General features: G+C 39.8%; 1 protein-coding gene across 2 annotated transcripts in view; it reads right to left on the bottom strand.

Moving 5' to 3' along the window:
• Positions 1-18,393, bottom strand: part of SYNJ2 (synaptojanin 2) — a 64,385-nt gene that overhangs the window by 7,483 nt on the left and 38,509 nt on the right. For both annotated transcript variants that reach the window (XM_056487211.1, XM_056487210.1), the window contains exons 12-22: positions 17,337-17,528; positions 15,190-15,274; positions 13,771-13,911; positions 10,686-10,878; positions 8,895-9,053; positions 8,527-8,683; positions 6,457-6,574; positions 4,467-4,685; positions 3,160-3,238; positions 2,008-2,176; positions 1,543-1,692 (exon numbers count right to left, since the gene is read on the bottom strand). In XM_056487211.1, the coding sequence (XP_056343186.1) occupies positions 1,543-1,692; positions 2,008-2,176; positions 3,160-3,238; positions 4,467-4,685; positions 6,457-6,574; positions 8,527-8,683; positions 8,895-9,053; positions 10,686-10,878; positions 13,771-13,911; positions 15,190-15,274; positions 17,337-17,528 (1,662 nt within the window). The remainder of the gene's footprint in view (positions 1-1,542; positions 1,693-2,007; positions 2,177-3,159; positions 3,239-4,466; positions 4,686-6,456; positions 6,575-8,526; positions 8,684-8,894; positions 9,054-10,685; positions 10,879-13,770; positions 13,912-15,189; positions 15,275-17,336; positions 17,529-18,393) is intronic.

The raw sequence follows: 18,393 nt of genomic DNA, 5'->3' as shown, positions 1-18,393 counted from the left end.
GTAAAACTGAACACAACAAAAGCCAGCCATCACCACTCAATTCCGTCCCTGAAAGGCTGCTGGCAGGGACATCAGTTTCATGAAGCTGTGCCCTTCCCTGACCTCAGAAACACACATACACACTATTGTGCCTGTCACTGTTTTCCATCTGTGTCTACCACCAGACACACAGTCACCATACCTGCAGTTAGGAGTTACTAAGGCAGAACTGGAAGCTTATGGAGGAATTTGAAATTGCAGACACTTTAAGATTAATTGAATATATCATATTTTGGGTTATGTGAGATCATGACCCCACCTTAATCTCCTTCAAACTATACTTCATAACCTCTATTTACTTTGTGATATTTTTTTGTGGAGAAGAGTCAGTGTAGGTGACAAGACTCACTGCAATTCTCTGTGGCTTAATGAATCATCACACAGTAGGCCAGAGGTGCTTGGAGGGCAAAGCACCCTATAATACAGAGTGATTGACTTCACAGTATTTAATAATGACTGATTACTCCTTGACTCAGGGATAGGCTTTTGGGTCTGGCCACACTGAACCCAGCCTATGACTCAAGGTGGGCAAGAAAGCCATAAATCACTCTCTTTGGAAAATCTGTCTGTGTAAGTGTACGAATTTAATTTAATCTTTTTGAACTCTACTTATGAGTCAACCTTTGAAGGTATTAAAAGTTTTCACTTTTATGTCAGAAGACAAAGCACTTCTGAGAGAGTGCAGAATGACAGCTACTGAATCACTTGCTGTCACAATGAGGTGTTTAATACATATCCCAACCTGTCAACACTTGGCCACTGAAGCATGTCCTGATCACATCCCATTGTAAATCCTAGCTTGGCTAGTTCTTGCCACAGTTTTTATCAGTTTTCTCACCACAACTTTATTTTCTTTTTAGCAAGTCACTTCACAATAATGTGCAAACAAGCCACATAACCCAGGAAAAATGTAACACGTTTATAAAGAACCAAAGGAATAATTATAAATATATATATATATATATATTCTATGAACCTTGCCTCCTTCAGATATAAATCAAATGGGAAGAAAGGAGAAACTTCAGGTCTCTGAAGTAATTTCAACACAACAACCTCCCAGCTTACAGCTGACTCCTCTGCCTCTGGTACTGTTCAAAGGACAGAGTTGAGCCCATCACTGAATCAACAGGATTCTTTTGGTATGATTTTGCTTTGGCCCTCACCAATAAGAAAACAGCATGCCATTTTTTTGTTGTATGTTCTGGTGCCAAACAACATCAAATGAGTAAAATGATTTAATTTCCTCTGGCTAGAAAAGGAAAATGAGCATTTTTCAGATTTTCTGCCTTGCCCTAGCCAAGAGAGGAGAATCTAAGTCTCATCATTTGCATTGCTGTTATGCCTAAGGACCTCAGTTACAGTCACTAACTCAAGGGGAGTTGAGCATGAATAGGTACTACAGGAAAACCCAGAATGAAAATACAAATGAACAGAGAAATCCATACAACAGGAGAACAAACAACAATCCTTCAGGTCTTATCTTAAGGAAGGTGGATACTTTACCTCTATACAGGTGAGGGGTTTGCGCAGATTTGTTTGAAAGAGCTATGGATGCACAGTGTCCAGGGTGCTCCGACATATCTTCTGCTGTGTCTGCTACTAAGTGTTGACACAGAGCATCCTCTAAATAATCATCTTCATCCTCTATGTCACCTGGATTAAAATATTAGATAACAAATAATTAATGAGCAAATTCACTATCAGTCTCTCTACACTATCAATTAATTAATCTACTCTATCAGTTAATTTAATATATAGGCTGGGCAAGATTCTTGTGTAATCACCACATGTGTTTCATTAGTGTGTTTCTACAGACAGCTGTACCATACATTGAATTTGCTAACATATAACACTATATTGGCTTCATAACAAATTAAGGTGCCACTAACACTCATACTGTACTTTCTCTGTGCAACCAAAGTCAGCAAAGCAATTTCTCACTACTTAGCTTAGAAACATGTTGCTTACCTTCTGACTCATAGTCCAAACTTGAGAAGTCAAAGTTTTCTTCCAGAAGATGAGAGTTTGCCGTGGGGGACATGGGGACAAAGCTGTCTCGTTTTCGAGCAATTTCCTCCTGAAGGCCCTTTAGCCAGTCTTTAGTCTTGGGCTGGATCTTCACTATTCTGCCTCTAACCTAAGCATAGAGAGAATTGTTTCCCTTTGCCATCAAATATCGTCAAAATGACACTGGAATAGCAACACTGGCATGGGAGGGTGCCATTTTTGAGTCAGCAGCTTTAAAACACACAAGAGTTTTGTAATACTGCCACCTGTAAGGAGACTCTGACCAGAAAATCTCATCTATGATGTACATGGAAGGTGTATTTTCAAACAGATCAGGACTTCAGCTGCTTATGTGTGTTGCTTTATGACATCTGGGGTGAAACATAGACAAGCCAGCAGCTTTGACAGGAAAATCAGTTTGAAAAGTTCCCAACTCAGATTCCCAACACCTTCACATACTGTGTGCATACAACTGTGTTTCAGTCTGTAAATTACATCAATAGCAGAAGTCAAACTAGAAGATAAAACAGCAAATATGAAAGAAGAATGAGAGTTAAATCCATTACTTAAGTATTAAGTTTACAGGGCAGCCCCACAAACAGCTTTTTCAACAGGGGGTTGATGATTAGTAGAGTATGTGTGGGAAGGAAAAGCAGGGGATGGGAAGGTGAACGCCTACTGCTAATGCTGGATTTGCCATGGAAGCAAATGAATCATATTACAGCTTAGCAGAAGGAGTCTATTTGAGACACTGGAGAAATAAAAATTCTCCAAGCCACAATCATAAGGATGCTTTGGCAACAGTATAAAGTCACACAGAATATCAGGAGAACTGTTTCAAGTAGCCACAACCACAAACCAGTCCATGTGATCTGCAGTGGTGTCAGAGGCCAGATCCTAAGCACTGCTTGGGATCCATGAAAAGTCACCTCATGCCATCCTGAAACTAAAATACTGCATTAACAGCCTGAGCAGATGTGGGACTTCATTAACACTAACTTTCTTTGAAATAACGCTACTTGACTTAGGTAGAAAGTCAAGTAATTCATTCTAAGCAACCACTTTTGAGAAATTTGTTATGAAGTTATTATGATAGGTTTGAGGAAATCTTACTTTGGCACCGTCTATATCCATAACACGAAGAGCTGACTTGCTGTCTGCAAATGTCACCAGCATTTGACCCCCACAGATCCTAGTGAAAAAAGGTAGAGGAGAAAAAACATTTTACTTCACCATTGAATAAAACCCTTTGAAGGCTAACATGACAAAAACTACCATATAGACCTATATACAGGATACACATGCAGTGCTGAGCATTTGGTTTTAGTTGTATTTTTCTTCACAATTCTACTTTTTGAGGAGGAGCAGGTGATCTGTGAATCCCAGCTGGGCTCTTCTTCTCTCCAAGCCTCCCTTGTGTGACCCCAGCACCCTGCCCTTTTCTGGATCACCCCGGAACAGCAGGACGAACATCTCAGTAGCTGCTGACAGGATACCCAGTCCAATATTTACACTTCCTCTGGACTAACTTCCGTGGTTCTGCATGTCCTTCACCTCAGAGGACATGTGATGCTCCCAAAAAGTAGTATTCCACCAGGATCTAAGCAATTAAAAACAAAACAAACCAAGAACTGTCCACCAAAACATGCTCTTTTTTTGCTCGTTCTCTTCACAAGCAAGATGGTGCTGTTTTTCCTGCATGGCTGCTTTTGAACCCTCAGCTTATATTGGTACTTCATAAAACTATACAACAACAGGTCATCAGCTTTCTCCACTAATAAATGAATCAAATAAACATGAACTAGTTTTTGGCAGAGGTCAGCTGTTAGGTCTTTTGCCTGTATTTCTCAAAACAGAAGTCTCACAGCTGTGCTGGAGCCCTGTAGAGAATCAATCAGAATGAAATTAAGCTGCTCTGACAGAAGGTACCACACTCTCCCTCTCAAACCCAGTGGGTGATAGCTCTGTGAGAAGCTGTACTGTTAACAAACAAGCAAAATGACCCCAACAGGAAGGAGAGCCAGCCAGAAAATCCTGCCAAGTGTGAAAGAGTGGTAGAAGAGAGCAGACCCCCCAGAGGAGCTGAAGCAGGGCCTAAGGATCCACCAGAAGCAGCAATGCTTGGAAATGAGGCCTGAATCTAAAGATGATGATTTACATCAAAGTTTCTGCTTTATGGTATTGTACTGAATAAAATTCTCTTCCACTCAGACGAGAGAGCTGTTGGATTATTCCTTTAAAAGGCTGCTGAGAGGTATAAGATATTCAAAACACTTGCAATCAACTTCTAATGAAGAACTGAAAGTGCAGTAAAGGAGTTCTACATACTTCCAATACAAAGTTAACTCTGTCAGGACAAAAGGGATCCTCTAGTCTGTGGTTTTTAACAGATGCCATGCCATTTCAGATTCCAAACTCACCTGACCAGAACAACAGTGCCATAATCCTCAAACATCTGCATAAGCTCTGTACGCAAGTCTTCAGGAAATTCATTTTTCTCTTCAGGTGTTGGTGATAGCAGATTTACCACTACTGTGGCATCCAGTGGACCCTGGAAAGATGACACTTCTCGGAAAACACTGTCACGGGCAGCTTCATTAACTTCCTGAACTTCCACTTCTACAATAGCTAACACTGGCCTACATAAAACAAAGGAAAAATATTTATTTAAAAATAAGGAGCGCTTACATAAAATTAAAATAATTAAAATCTATATAAAGAAGGAGGAGTGGTAAGCTTCATTTTTTTCTGTGGTCAACATCATGCCTTGAGCACTATTAATTATATTTCCCAATCCTGCATTAGATTAATGTAACAGTGCAGACACATCATAAATGAAATGAAATAAGAATTGTATATAGCACTTATGGTAAATCCACAGATCAAAAATATCAGGATACTTCACTCATCATCAAACAGCTGTGACCCCAAATATCTATAAATCAGTATGGAAATATATTATTTTCTGTTAGACAAAGCCACATATTTTCTTCCAAAAGCTAAGGACAAAGTGTTCTAGATGTATAACATTGTCATACAGCAAATGTGTGCCAATCCATGACACTATAAGCAGCCAACACTGCAAACTTACTTCTTGAGCCATTTCTTACAAATTACTTCTTTGTGTGTTAGATCTGAATAAAACTGAGAAAGCTGTCTGAAAGAGGAGAACTCATATCATCTCAGTGGGTGCAATCAACATTCTCAGATTTTCACCTGTACATACACACAGAGCAGTGACTGGGATGGCTGCCCTTACAACTGTGTCAAAATTGCTCCTTTCTACTTGCAATTCACCTGGCTCTTGAATACACATTACTAGAAAATATCAAAGCAGCAACAGTAGGGCTAGAAAGGGATAATAAGGAGGAAAATGTATGAGGAAGCATGAACTATTTCCATAAGCACTGTGAATCATAATGCATTTCTATATGTCAGACAGATACAGCTATGCCCTTTTTCTAGCACAAACCTTGGGAAAGCAAACCTGCTGACTGTAATTAAGAACTAGCTTTTGGAGTCAAGTTTGCTGAAATAGAAAATCATGTATAACAGTCATGTTTCACAGATTGCATCCTCAGGGTCCTATATAATGAGAGCAGCAGTTCCACTGTGTTTTGCAGAACACAGCAATGTCAGAGCCTTGACACAGAGAAATTGATTGCAAAAGGCATGTTCTTCCATTGCTAGAGGAGTACAGAAGAGTCCTGGCATAAAAGACCACCAGAAGCACATAGACAGCTACTGGGGGTAATATTGTAGCATTTCCACAAAGCGTGCAAAGGGTGAGACAAATACTCTGAATGTAAGGGACCTTTCAAAGTGTATTTATTACAGATTTTGTTTCTCAGAAGTGAAGAAGAGAACAAGTTTATCAAAGACAGGTCATTCATACCCCTAAAGAGAAGTTAATGACATAGACCAACCAGAAGCACTGGCCTTTGATTTTTCTACCTTCTCCTATTTCCATTTTGAAAGGAGGCACAGAAGCCCCATGCCTGAGTACTGTGAACAGGCCAAACTTGTCCCTGTGTGGCCTGGCTTACACAGTCCCAACCTCCTCCTCTCCAGCAGCAAGATGAGTGGAAATCCATCAGAGCAGCTCCCTTAGTATCAGAGCTTTTCCAAAACCAAACAACAAAAAGCTCTGTTTTCTTTTTCCTCTTGCTGCAACTTATCCAACCCTTGCTTCAATCACTGTGCAGGAAAATGAAACACATGACTGTAGATACTTGCCACTCTGGTATAAAACTCAGCATGAGAGGGAAAAACCCATCAAGTGGATACTGGACACAGAACAAGGGTGTAATTCCTGTTTTAACCAGACTTGGTCTCTCACTCTGAAGGTGTAATTCAGCATGACATATTTTAAACTGGCACATTTTAACCTCTCTCAGATTGTTTAGTTACCTGTGGTCAGATGCTTGCAGCTCTGCTCTCCCATAGTACATCAAAGCTCCAGGGGTCCAAGTGTGCCTGACTTTAGTATCAGCACTCAGATCACTGTCCAGAAGATTGATCTCTCCAGCTGTGCAGCAGAAAACATGATTTAAAACTCACTCAAATCTGGTTTTACTAACAGTTAAACCGTATTTTATTAGGAAATTCTCTAGAATTTCTCTACAGACCCTAATAGTGGGAGGTGGGGTTTTTTTGTTCTTGTATATATATCATTCAAAGAAGAGCTTATATCCTACAAGATCTACAAATTAGGGACTAGAAAGAAAAGAGAAGGGACTGGAAGTGCAACTGAGACAGCTGATCGGTGGAGTAAGATACCTGCAAAACTGTTGACCTGAATTTCACCCAATTAATTATCTTACAATATGGGTTGATAAAGTCAGCTTAGTATTTGTATTTTACCTCCTACCTCAACACTGAGCATAAAACCAGACACTGTACTTGGAAATTATTTTGCAAATCTGAGTATTAGACAGGGATTGGAGAAATAATACACAAGAGACGGAGAAACCAAACCTATGCAAATCCAACCTCCAAATAATTCCATTGCAACTCATTAAGGTGACAGAAAGTGCTCCAGACATTATGCTGGAGTGAGGTTATTATATTGTTAGTAACAAGGAAGTTTTTAGGTCACTGTCCACTACATGGATAACTCTGTCCTTCTTTTCTGTGAAGTTGAAAATGAGTTAATATGGAATATGGCATTTCCTCCTAATCACACACTGGGGCTACACTTTCTTCTCCTAAAGCAAAAAGTCATTTAGCCTGTAACAGTAATAAGAAGCCACACAATGAGAGCTGAGAGGCAGAAGAGCCTTGCCACCAGCAGTAAAGGAAAGGAACTCTGGAAGCAAACTAAGAAAGCTTTGCAGGGCTGGGAATGTACCAGCCAGTTCTGGACCCATGTGAGCCAGCTGTGGGAGGCCTGCAAACTCCGAAGAAAGGGACCTGCCTTGACTCTTGCAGTCCAGCTAGTCAGGTCCTATGTGCTGTATGTACTCCAGCTGTAAAGTTACCCGGGGCAAATTTTGCCATGCAAAATTAAGGAATATGCATTAGAAATGCTGAAGGGTGTTCTTTCTCCTAAAATGGAAACAGTCAGCACAAAAGGGCTGTTTTAACTTCCTTATTATATCTCATACAGCTTTTCTTTCCTGGACTGCACCTCCATAAATTTTTTAAGCTCCTCATTTTACCTTGTTTTTCATTCCTTAGGTAAGAGTAAATAACTATATCATGACAACATATACTCTCTCATTGCCTTAGTTTTGCTTTGTAGTTTTTACACTTAACATAGTCATGGTTTGACTTAGATTCCAAGCTGAAATTTCCAGGCATGTGAAAAACCACATCTGCAGGCACAGACCAAATTAATTCTCCAGCAATTACACTCTTAATATGAATTTATTCAAATTTTAGAAACACTTGGGGATAGATGCTCCTGCAGACTGAGAGAATGATTATGAAAACTATCCCTGCATATGCAAAGAAATACTTTTTATTTCTTAACTATAACTTTTGAATGACGAGTGAAAATGGCCTTTCTGTTGCATTGGCCACTCATGAATTCCAAGTACTTTTTAAACACTAATTAATGAAACCTCCCCCAGTTCTATAAATGAGCAGAAATATTCCTAAGAATTACCAGTACAGAAGAAAATTACTGAAAATTGTTTCTACACTTACTGAGAACAGTGGTTTTAACAATCTAGCCATTGTAACACAGGAACTTTATGTGGACTAATGATTCTGTTGAAAAACAATAGAATTATTTCTGTATTACTACAGCTGGGCTGTTTTCAGTTCCTCAGTGAGCTCCCAGCACCTTTTCAATTTGTAGCATGAAGCCTTTGTTCACACACAGGAAGAAAGGACCTTCTCTATCTCTGACACTTAATCCAGTAAAGCTGAAAGAACATCTGCTTGAGTAAAGTACCACTCACTGGACTAAATCCCCTTAAGTGGATTCTAGATGAATTCTAAAACAACTTACACATAAAGAAGGATCCTACACACCTGTTTTTTCAAAGGGTAGTTTCTTTCTCCACCAAAGAACTCTGTCAGTCCACGCTGGGGTTCTGCACTTATCACTTGTATCATAAGCCTCTGAGCCAACGTCGTATTTATATGTTGGTCCAAAATTAATAGTCCCTTCATGGAAGTCTTTGAAAATCTAATTTAATAAAGAACATCTCTTTAAGTTACAGATGAGGACGGTGCCACTGTGATGTATCAACTCTCTCACAAACAATGTTCTGATTTTTAAACCAATCGCTGCATTCAAGTGCTACAAACAAGGGTCTGAAAACAACTTCTTCACTCTCTCAAGGAACAAGAAAGACACGACCAGCAGTTATTCAAGAAAATGAGACACACTGTCTTACTTTTCCACTGGATTTTTGCTGCTGTAGTTGATCAAATTCCAAAAGTGTCTTCCAGTCTTGACGTTTGAGAAAATAAAAGACTTCTTCATACGTTAGATCAATGCGATAGTTAAAATCACCACACCAGAAGACATAGTCATGGGAGAACATGTTCTGCCCCTAGTTTTGAGGTACAGAATACTGTTAATGTTAAATCACATTCATTAAAACACCTTTAAAATGCACTGAAATGTAGCACTCAGTCTCTCTGAACTACTAAATACTAGACCCACTTGTCACAATTTATTTGTCAAAATTCATCTGTGCTAAAATAGAATGGCTCCTTCGCTGTCTTTGGCACCCTATTGAGCTGAATTTTGTAAACAAGAATGTCAGACTCTGACCCCTCTTTCCCAAAGGTATGTCTAAGCTGGAACCTAGCTTTATATTCCCAATTTGTCTGTCATGAATATTCAAAATGTATGTTTGTTTCCCTAACACATTTCACTTGCATATATTTGCATATTCTAAATATAACACAAAATGTGCTTCTGGTACCAAGGCAAATTTAGCAACAAGCTCCTGAGTAAGAACAAGCTCCAAATTCGATCTTATGTGCACGTCACAGCTTTGTAAGGGTATTGAAATCAAACGTCAATGAAAATCCACTCCAGTTCTAAATTTAGCATCCTATCCTCTAACCAGTCTCTCTTTTTTTTTTTTCCTTCCCATTTCAGCTATAAACCTCTAAATCCCAGCGATTCATAAGGGAAACGTTCCAGACTGTGGCAGTCACAGCACTAGAGGGCACTCTTTATATGCATTATACACACAAGGTACCTTTAGCTGTTTTAAGTGTAAAGGACATCAAACAGTTAATGAGGTATTAGGAGGAAAAACTACCATAAGCACAACTTTATGGCCATTTGGAACAGATCTTCTTCGCAGGACGTCCAGTCTGTCAGTATTAGCTCCTACATAAACCAACTGATTGATATGCTGCACGTGCCAAGCCTCTAAACCTTACAAACAACAGGAAGGTAAAATTTTATGCTTTGCAGCCTAAATGCCATTTTTTTGCTGAAATACATAAACTGGTCCAATCCCTTCCTGGCTTAGGGCCTTTCCAGAGACATCCAAGATAGAAGTATTGTGGAAATTAAAGCAACCAACATTAAGGGAAGCAAAGGAGCCCTGCTACCAAATCCCATGGGCTATCTTGATTTGATACAATTTAAGGGAAAAGTTATTTATGCATACCAGTGGTGCCTACTTGCCATGCTCTGAGAGAAGCCAGCAGTTCCTGGAGAGTGACACATTCATGAGGACATAACAAAGGGAACAGAGGGTACCATGTCAGTGCCCAAGAACTGATCTATCAGACCCAACCAGAAGCAGCCAAGGCACTGCTGCACTGAACGGTATGGATGGTCTTTCAGGAATTCTCACTAACTAGAGCCAGCGAGAGCTATCAATATCATGCTCTCCAGTTCTAACACTAGTCATCTAGACCTTAACTGCACAAAGCTAAGGACTTTTCAAGCACTGGAGCAACTCTATTTTTTGAAAGGATTAGTACTTTTGTAAAGCAAGTGCTATATTGGGTGGTATCTAGTCTTCTGTGAAACATGCTTCCCTATTATTTATTTATTTATTTATTTAACTGCTAACATTTCCTTTAACATTTTCTTTCTTGGACTGAGATGCCTTCTTTGATGACCTGTCATCAAAGGCAGCCTGAGACCAGCTTTCACGATTTAAAGATACCACCTTTATCTCCAATGTTTTTAGCACACATACATCTACACTTACCATTGGGAAACTGAGTTTCTGTGTGATTTCTTTATAATCTTCATTCCTCTCTTTTACCTGCGTCTGCCCAGCAGTCAAGTGACTGCATATAAAGCAGAAACTGGTACTATAGAACTGAAAACGAATGCTCACTGCCCCTTTATTCCCAGCTTTTCCTCCCATTCCTGTCTTCACGGTGTCTATTGCTACATCCCTGCATTAAAAAAAAAAAAGAAAGAGAACAGAGTAAAGGGCTTCAGGGACAAACATTCAATTAACTTTGACTGCAACATAAAGGGAAAAGCCAGTTTACAATGCCATGTCTTCTCCCCTCTAGAAAGCTTGCTGCTTTTAGGCACATCTTTTAGTTTCTTGATGTTCACGTACTTATGTTTCAAATTAAGTATAATACAATAGTACAGAAATAAAACTATTTGAAAATATTTTTCTCCTTTTCTTGTAACTTCCAAATAGACCAGGAAGATCTTATTTCAGAAATAATGGGAATTTCTATAGAATATACTTTTCAAGTTTACCTCTATCATGATCCTTAAAATATTGACAATAACTAAAGTTACTACTATGCTTCCATTTACTTTTGAACATATGGGAATCTGCTTTCCAGACAGTTAACAATTTACCATTCATATGAGTTGAAACCAAACTTCACAGTTCATGATGGATTTTCCATTTGATTAAAGACCAAGAGATCACAACCTATAATTCATTAAATCAGATGTGCTAAAACCAGAGATTATTGGATACAACTGTTTATATGTAACTTCTCAAATGAGTTCTGTATGATGACAAATTGCTTAAGGTCTCCTTGTTGCTAATTACTTAGTATTTCATTGTGATGATTAGCACACAGTTCACTACAGAAAGATAACTTGATAAAGCAGACCACCTGCTCTCAGGGTGATTTCTCCCAAATAGCCAGGCTACTCCAAGAACAAAGGATGGCTGTCTGATCAGATGAGTAAATGATGAGATCATTGTTGTAGCCAACCCCAGCACTATGCATGTCTTTCCCAGTGAGAAAATTTTACTTTTCAGAGAAAATATCACGCAGAGCTGACTAGAATATTACTAATTTTAAGAAGGGACATGCAGAAAACTGCTAAGTCTTACTTAAATTATTCTCAGAAATTCGTGATCTAAATGATGCAAGATGTTACAAGGTCTCCTTTCCCCACCCCCTTCATTTTCTTCTCTCTTCCTCCGCTATCTTCTGTACCTTTTTTCTCTCTCTTTAATTTCCTGTCTTTTCCTGACAGCAGGACACCACCAGAAGACACCCTCAGGGAGGCAAAGGAGGAATATCAAACTTTTCTATGAAACAATGGGTTTTAAGCACTCCTACAGAAGCAGTTTTTAGTCTTTTCACTCTGTTCTCCCCAACTCCTGCCTGTCTACCCATCTCCTGACTGGTATTCAACTGGTTATTCAAAAGTTATGCCGAGATCACCCACTGTAAATTCAACTGCCCGTATTTCATCAATCCTTTCACTGCTGTATAAACCAGCTATTGTCTCATTATTTCCCTATTCTCTATCTTCCGTCATCTCTTCCATCTCTGTAAGCACAGAAGCATTTTTTTGCACTTCTGATCATTTTTCCTTCCCTTTTCTAGACATGGGGAAAATATGCAAGCACACAGGTTAGGTTTGATTATGCTCACATAGCAGCACATTGGCATTAAATGATGAAACTTGGTCACTAAAATCAAACCTTTCCCTTTTTCTCTTGAGTTTCAAAGGGCTACATCCAATTTCAGGCAGTTTGACAACTGCAACAGAACCACTGTGTTGTTCTGCTTCTGATTTCCATTTAAACCATGAATTTCCTACTGGATTACTCAAATTTTTTGTACGCCAGGTGAAAAGTCAAAAACTGAGAGAAACACTTCTCCTCTGGACTGCTTCAGAGCAGCAAAAAAAGTAATTCTTTAAAATCACTTTGAAGAAAGATTACTGGAAATCAGCAAAGTAAGACCATCAGAGTACCTGGATTGCATTGCTCTGTCTGGCCTACAGTACCTGGTGTTGCACAAGCTTTGTTCTGAGGTTTTCATTAGATAAGAGATCACAGGGAAGAAAAAGGCAGCTTTTGATATTTTAATTACAAAATGCAGTGGTCAATCAGTGCCCTAATATGGGGTAGAGGAGTGTTTGGATCTCAGAGCTTTAAGGTCAGACAGATGCCCAAAGATGGTTTTGGCTAATTATTCACTTCCTAACCATTTACATTTAGCCTGCACAATTCTTTTACACTTAGCCTGTACAATTCTTGCCCACAACAAAGGCATTTTAATGCCAGTATCTCCATGGGTTGGTAATCTAGGAGGAGTTTGGTCATTCTCCAGGCACAGCTGAGCTAGTAAGAAGGGGATACACTCTCATACACTCTCACAGCTCTGCATCCTCCTGCTTGGCACACAGTTCTGGTTCTCATGACATCTGGGAAAGACAAACATAGGTTCTCTTACCTCTCAATTCTATAAAATGTCAAGGGGCAAAATTAGGTCTCCTTCCCCCATTCTTTTCAGGTCTAGAACTATCCCTGTTTCCACAAGAAAACAGTATGGACAGGGCTGGAAGTAAAACCTGCTCTTCAGGCGGAAAAGGCAGGCAGTTGACCTCGTTCAGTGCATCAAATTCTCTTGGATTTACTAGCCCAGGTCATTCCTTTCCCAGAAAGATAGCACCCAAACAAGGTGCTCCACCCTGACTACCCACCTGCAGCATGCCTGGCTTTTCAGCTAACTGGAGTAAGACACTGAGGCTGGCCTTTGTGCTACCCAGAGAGATGGACTCCAGCCTCTTGCTGTCTGGAAACATGCCTCTTCTCCATGCTGAGCACATTTGCACAACTCCCACCAAGAAGAGCAACCCTTCTCCCCATGTTCTCTGGCCACACTCCAACACCAGATGTTACTGAAGACACAGGTTGGGTTTTGGGGATTTTTTTGTTTGGTTGGTTTGGGGTTTGTTGTTTTTGTTAGGCTAGTTTTATTTTGGGGTGATTTTTTGGTATTGGTTTAGTTTGTTGGGTTTTTGGTGTGGTTTTTTTTTTGTTTGGTTTGGCTTTTTTTTTTTTTTTTTACCTGATGAAGGGGACGTGATATGGTCGTACAAAGATGAAAAGACAAACACCAACAAGCTGTGCTGATGTCAACTGAATGTAGCGATGAGTCCTGGAAATAGCTTTTTGAAGCTGCTCTCCCCACATTTTTCTATTTGTTGTACTGGAACAAACAAAAAATCATTTAATGGAACCAAAACAAACCACACACAGTCAATAAAACGAACAGATTAACTGTGCCTTAGGTTTACAGACATCCCATTAGGCTGTAGAACTTGAAGTGCCATAGAATGCATGGCAGAGACCGATAATACCTCCTTGTAAGCATCCTACAGTCAGCAGGGTCAGTGAGCCCAGGCACAGCACATAAATAGTTATCCTGCTTTCTGGATAAGTGAGGGATTTTGTTTACTATGCTTAGAAACATCCATACTCACATGACATTGAATACACCCATTCACTGGGGATAACTGGAAGATGATTACAGCAATCATAACCGTAAAAACAAATTTTCATATCAATCTCATGACTTGTAAGATTTCCTATGCTCACAGTGGAGAGATCTTAGGATTTTTTGACTGGAAGGTAACTGGCTACTCACAGCTGTTAGCTATTCTTAGCTAAAGTTTGTGAATAGCTGCATATATACCTTCACTTCAGTGAATCCAGATTTTTTTCTCCAAAGTCAACATATCCATGCAGATATACCACCAACCCAGCAGCCACACTAAGCACTGCTGTAATTTCTCATTCCCAAAACAGACAACTAAGTGGCCAGCCTAATGAATCAGCATTGGAAACATGATCCTCAGGGTTCCACCTCCATTCAGATTTACAAGGACCAGTAAACACAACAGACTATTGCACATGCTGATATGCCAACCTTAGGCTTTGCATTTAACTTCTTCTCTAGCCATAATTTTCACAAATACAATTAGTCACAGAGACATTTTTAGACAATTTTAGAATTCCCACATGAATTGCAATTAGGTTTGTATTAATTGAGCACATTTTTCCAACATCAGACATGTCTTTAAGGACAAGTGTTAAATAAATCTCAACCATCAGAATTCTTCTCTGCCAACATAAAGACTTAAGAGAGTTAGCAAACAGTGTGTTCTACTGTACAGAAGTTCACAGAGAAAGAGCACTTTCAACACCATCTCAGTGACATTTGTTAATAGGAAACATATTTCCAGCTACGGTTGCAAGTAACAGATTTAGAAGGGAGTATTTGATACAAGTGACCATAAAAATGAGCATGACCAGCTGCTTTGGGAAGATTATTTTCTTTTTCTTGGGGTTTTGTTTGGTTGGCTGGTTTGGTTTGTTTACAGTTGAGGGTTTTTTTTTTTTTTAGTTAGTTGGTTTTTTAGGTTGGTTGATTAGAGGTTTTTGTTGTTGGTTTTGTTTGTGTGGTGTTTTGGTTTTTTTTACCTACCTGGCATTCACAATATTCCCTGCACTTAACTCAACCATCTCTTCAAATCCCACTGCAAATATGTCAGGAGGGCAGTTATCATCATCTGTTGGCAGGAAGGAAAAGTCATACCAGAATTACTATTTTGTTGTTTCTTCTAATGACTTGTATTCTAATTTCTGTCAGAGATCCTTCCTGTAGTTCTATCTTGTGTATCCCCTGCCAAGCTATACATATTCATAACTCCTTTAATCTAATCTAATAAAACATCCCCTGCAGTTCCTCTGAATTTTTTTCGTGCTTTTCTCACACCAGTTGGTCTCCATCTCTCCAGCAGGAAGCAGCTCAGAACAGAACATTATATTGTAGCAGTGTTAAGATCTCTCTCCCCCACCCCACCCATCACTAAAGCCACATCTCACTACTGACCATCTATTACCTGTTGTCATTTTACCCAACATGCTCCTCCTTTCTGACACAGACTCCCATGTAACTGAACTTAATTATCCACACACCAGTATGTCACCTCCATCTCAATGGAGGTGGCCTTTAGTAAATTCATCTAGTTTAAAGACACTTTTGAAGTTTCTTCTTGCCTTCTTTCTTCCAAGTCCTTCTTAGACAGATCACCTTAGAGCACAGTGACTCCCATGCTCCCTTCCCCAGCTCTGTGGATATTACTCTGAGGAAACATCAAAGACCAGATGCTCTTATAAAATAGTGTGAAGCAAATCTGTTGACCCATTAGGTCTGTCCATTGCCTAAAGAATTTTTTTTTCAAGTATCATACGTCCATAGTGACAGTAACTTAATTCAACATGAAGATCTAAACATAGGAACCTAAATCAGATCTGACTCAGAAATCACAAAAAAAAAGTAAAATATGCAGCAACTCTGTGCAGACACAAGGGTGAAACTAGCACGATAGCTAGCCTTCTTTACTACCTGAACCAGACAGCCACTGTCACATGTATTTCCCATTAATAATTTTGGACATCTGTTTTTGAACATTTGCCCATTTGTATGGGCACTGCACTGATATTAACATGGATACAGATATTTGCACAGTCACACCTTAGCCCTGCCCATTCACATAACTCAGCTCTCTTCCAGAAGCTGCTCAGACCTACCATGACACAGCTGCCTGTTTCATGTAGCCCTGCTCCTCTGGCTCTCTCAGGGGACAGTCTGGCAAGGCTAACACGACAGGCTCTCATCAGGTGCTAACACATCTGATCTGTTTCTGAAACAGACTAGGCTGGATTAGTCCCTTACCTAGGCTGCTCAGAATACAGTGGTCTGCAACTTATCACATACCACTCAGGAACTAAGGGCTCAAATGAGATAACTTGAACAAGGGAGTTCAGGATTTGAGGAACATATTCCTGAGCTACAAGGTTAGGTACAGTACTATGCCTGTGGTGCCTGCAGGAAACTAAACATTCCACTCTAACAGCAAAAGCATGGGTTTTGCTGTAGTTTTGCAACCACTCAATTTTTAAATGACAGAATGTTCCCTTTTCATTCACCTTTTTTAAAAAAAATTGTAAATCAATCAGAATACCTGACCTTGTTCCATAAATTAAGAAATTCAGCAGCCAATTTCATCAAGCCACAAGAATAAGAGTTTTTTATACTGCTAAAGAAAGGAAATATCGCCTTCAAAGTAAATCTTTTTGTCTGAAGGCTTTGATAGTAGCATTTCCAGACAAGCTTGTAGTCCAGATTATACAGATATATTTAGCTCCAGATGAGAGACGAAGGAGATGCTCTGATGGCACCTAAGCATGTACATCCCACTTACAATAAAGAACAAAGAACAGAGATACGGAAGAAGAAAACGACATACAGGGTGCAGAATAGGCAGATACATCCCACGATGGCATGAAAGAGAGCTCTGAATTCTGACTTGCTGAAGGTTCAAAATAGTCACATGGACTGTTTTAAAGTGTTCAAAGAACTCTGACTGTCAGGAGCTCTTCACACGCCATTCCACTTCTGCAGGGCAGCAGCAAAAGCATGGAGAAGATGAATACACCCCTAAGAACTGACAGAAAATGCCCTCCAAAATCTACTGCTTTTGAAAGGCTGGTCAAATCTTGTCTTGACTCATTGTCTCAAGAGACACCAGCAAATACTGCTTACACATTTTGACTGTGAAGTCTTACCTTGAAATTCTGAAACCCCTGAGAGCTTGGGAGAATCCAGCAGCCAGTCTGTCAGCTCACTGGTACCAAGGATGTTGCTTCGAAACTGCTTTCCCCCATTCACATTCCAGGTCCCCGTGGCAATACGAACACGCTTGGAGCTTGTGAATTCAAACTGACGCTCTGACATGGCCTTCAAAATACTTGGAGTTACTGACAGAAGAGGGGAGAGAGAAAGATGGTGTGTAAAATAAGAATGTGCTGTAAAAGAACAGAGACCATCTACACTGCAGCAGCACAATAATTCTGAAATAATAACATTACCCTAAGCAGCAACAATACAAAAGGTAGGGAATAACTACTACGGCAATGGCTTTAGCTACAAGATAACTGGGGTTGATTTCAGAAATTTCTCATCCAGAAACCAGGCACCCTTTAAAAGCCTGGGAATGGCTGGTCACTCACTTTCAGTTTACATTCTTCTGTACTTCTTCAAGTAATAAGCAAATTCTTTTATCTCCCTTTTATCTCCTGTAATCTCTTCGGTTTAGTCTGCAGCACTGTCATGGTTTAACCCCACGGGGCAATGAGTGCTTGTTACTGCTTATGTCAGCCACTCGCTCACTCCCTGCCCCACAATCGCAGGATCAAAAGTGACAAAACTCATGGATTGAGATAAAGAGAGTTTAATGGGACAGAAAAGGGAAAAAAAAAAAAAAAAGAATAATAGAATTAGAATATACAAAAAAGTGTGGCACAGTGCCCAGCCAGTTCCAAAACAGCAGCCCTTACTCAGCTTTCCCTCACCCCCCAATTTATATACCAAGCATGGCATCATTTAGTATGGAATATTCCTTTGGCCATTTGGAGTCAACTGTCCCAGCTTCATCCCCTCCCAGTTTCTTGCAGCCCTCCAGCCTTCTGAATGGGAGAGCATGAGAAGCTGGAAAGTCCTTGACTTAGCACAAACACTGTACAGCAACCACTAAAACTCTCACTGTATTACCAGCCTGCTGTGATTTAAACCCACCTGGCAACCAAGTAAAACACACACTCACTCATTCATTAGTCTCATATT

Source organism: Oenanthe melanoleuca, chromosome 3 (genome assembly GCF_029582105.1).
Source record: "Oenanthe melanoleuca isolate GR-GAL-2019-014 chromosome 3, OMel1.0, whole genome shotgun sequence".
NCBI lineage: Eukaryota > Metazoa > Chordata > Aves > Passeriformes > Muscicapidae > Oenanthe > Oenanthe melanoleuca.
Note: the sequence above shows the minus strand (reverse complement) of the source record. Positions and strands in the feature narration are given on the sequence as shown.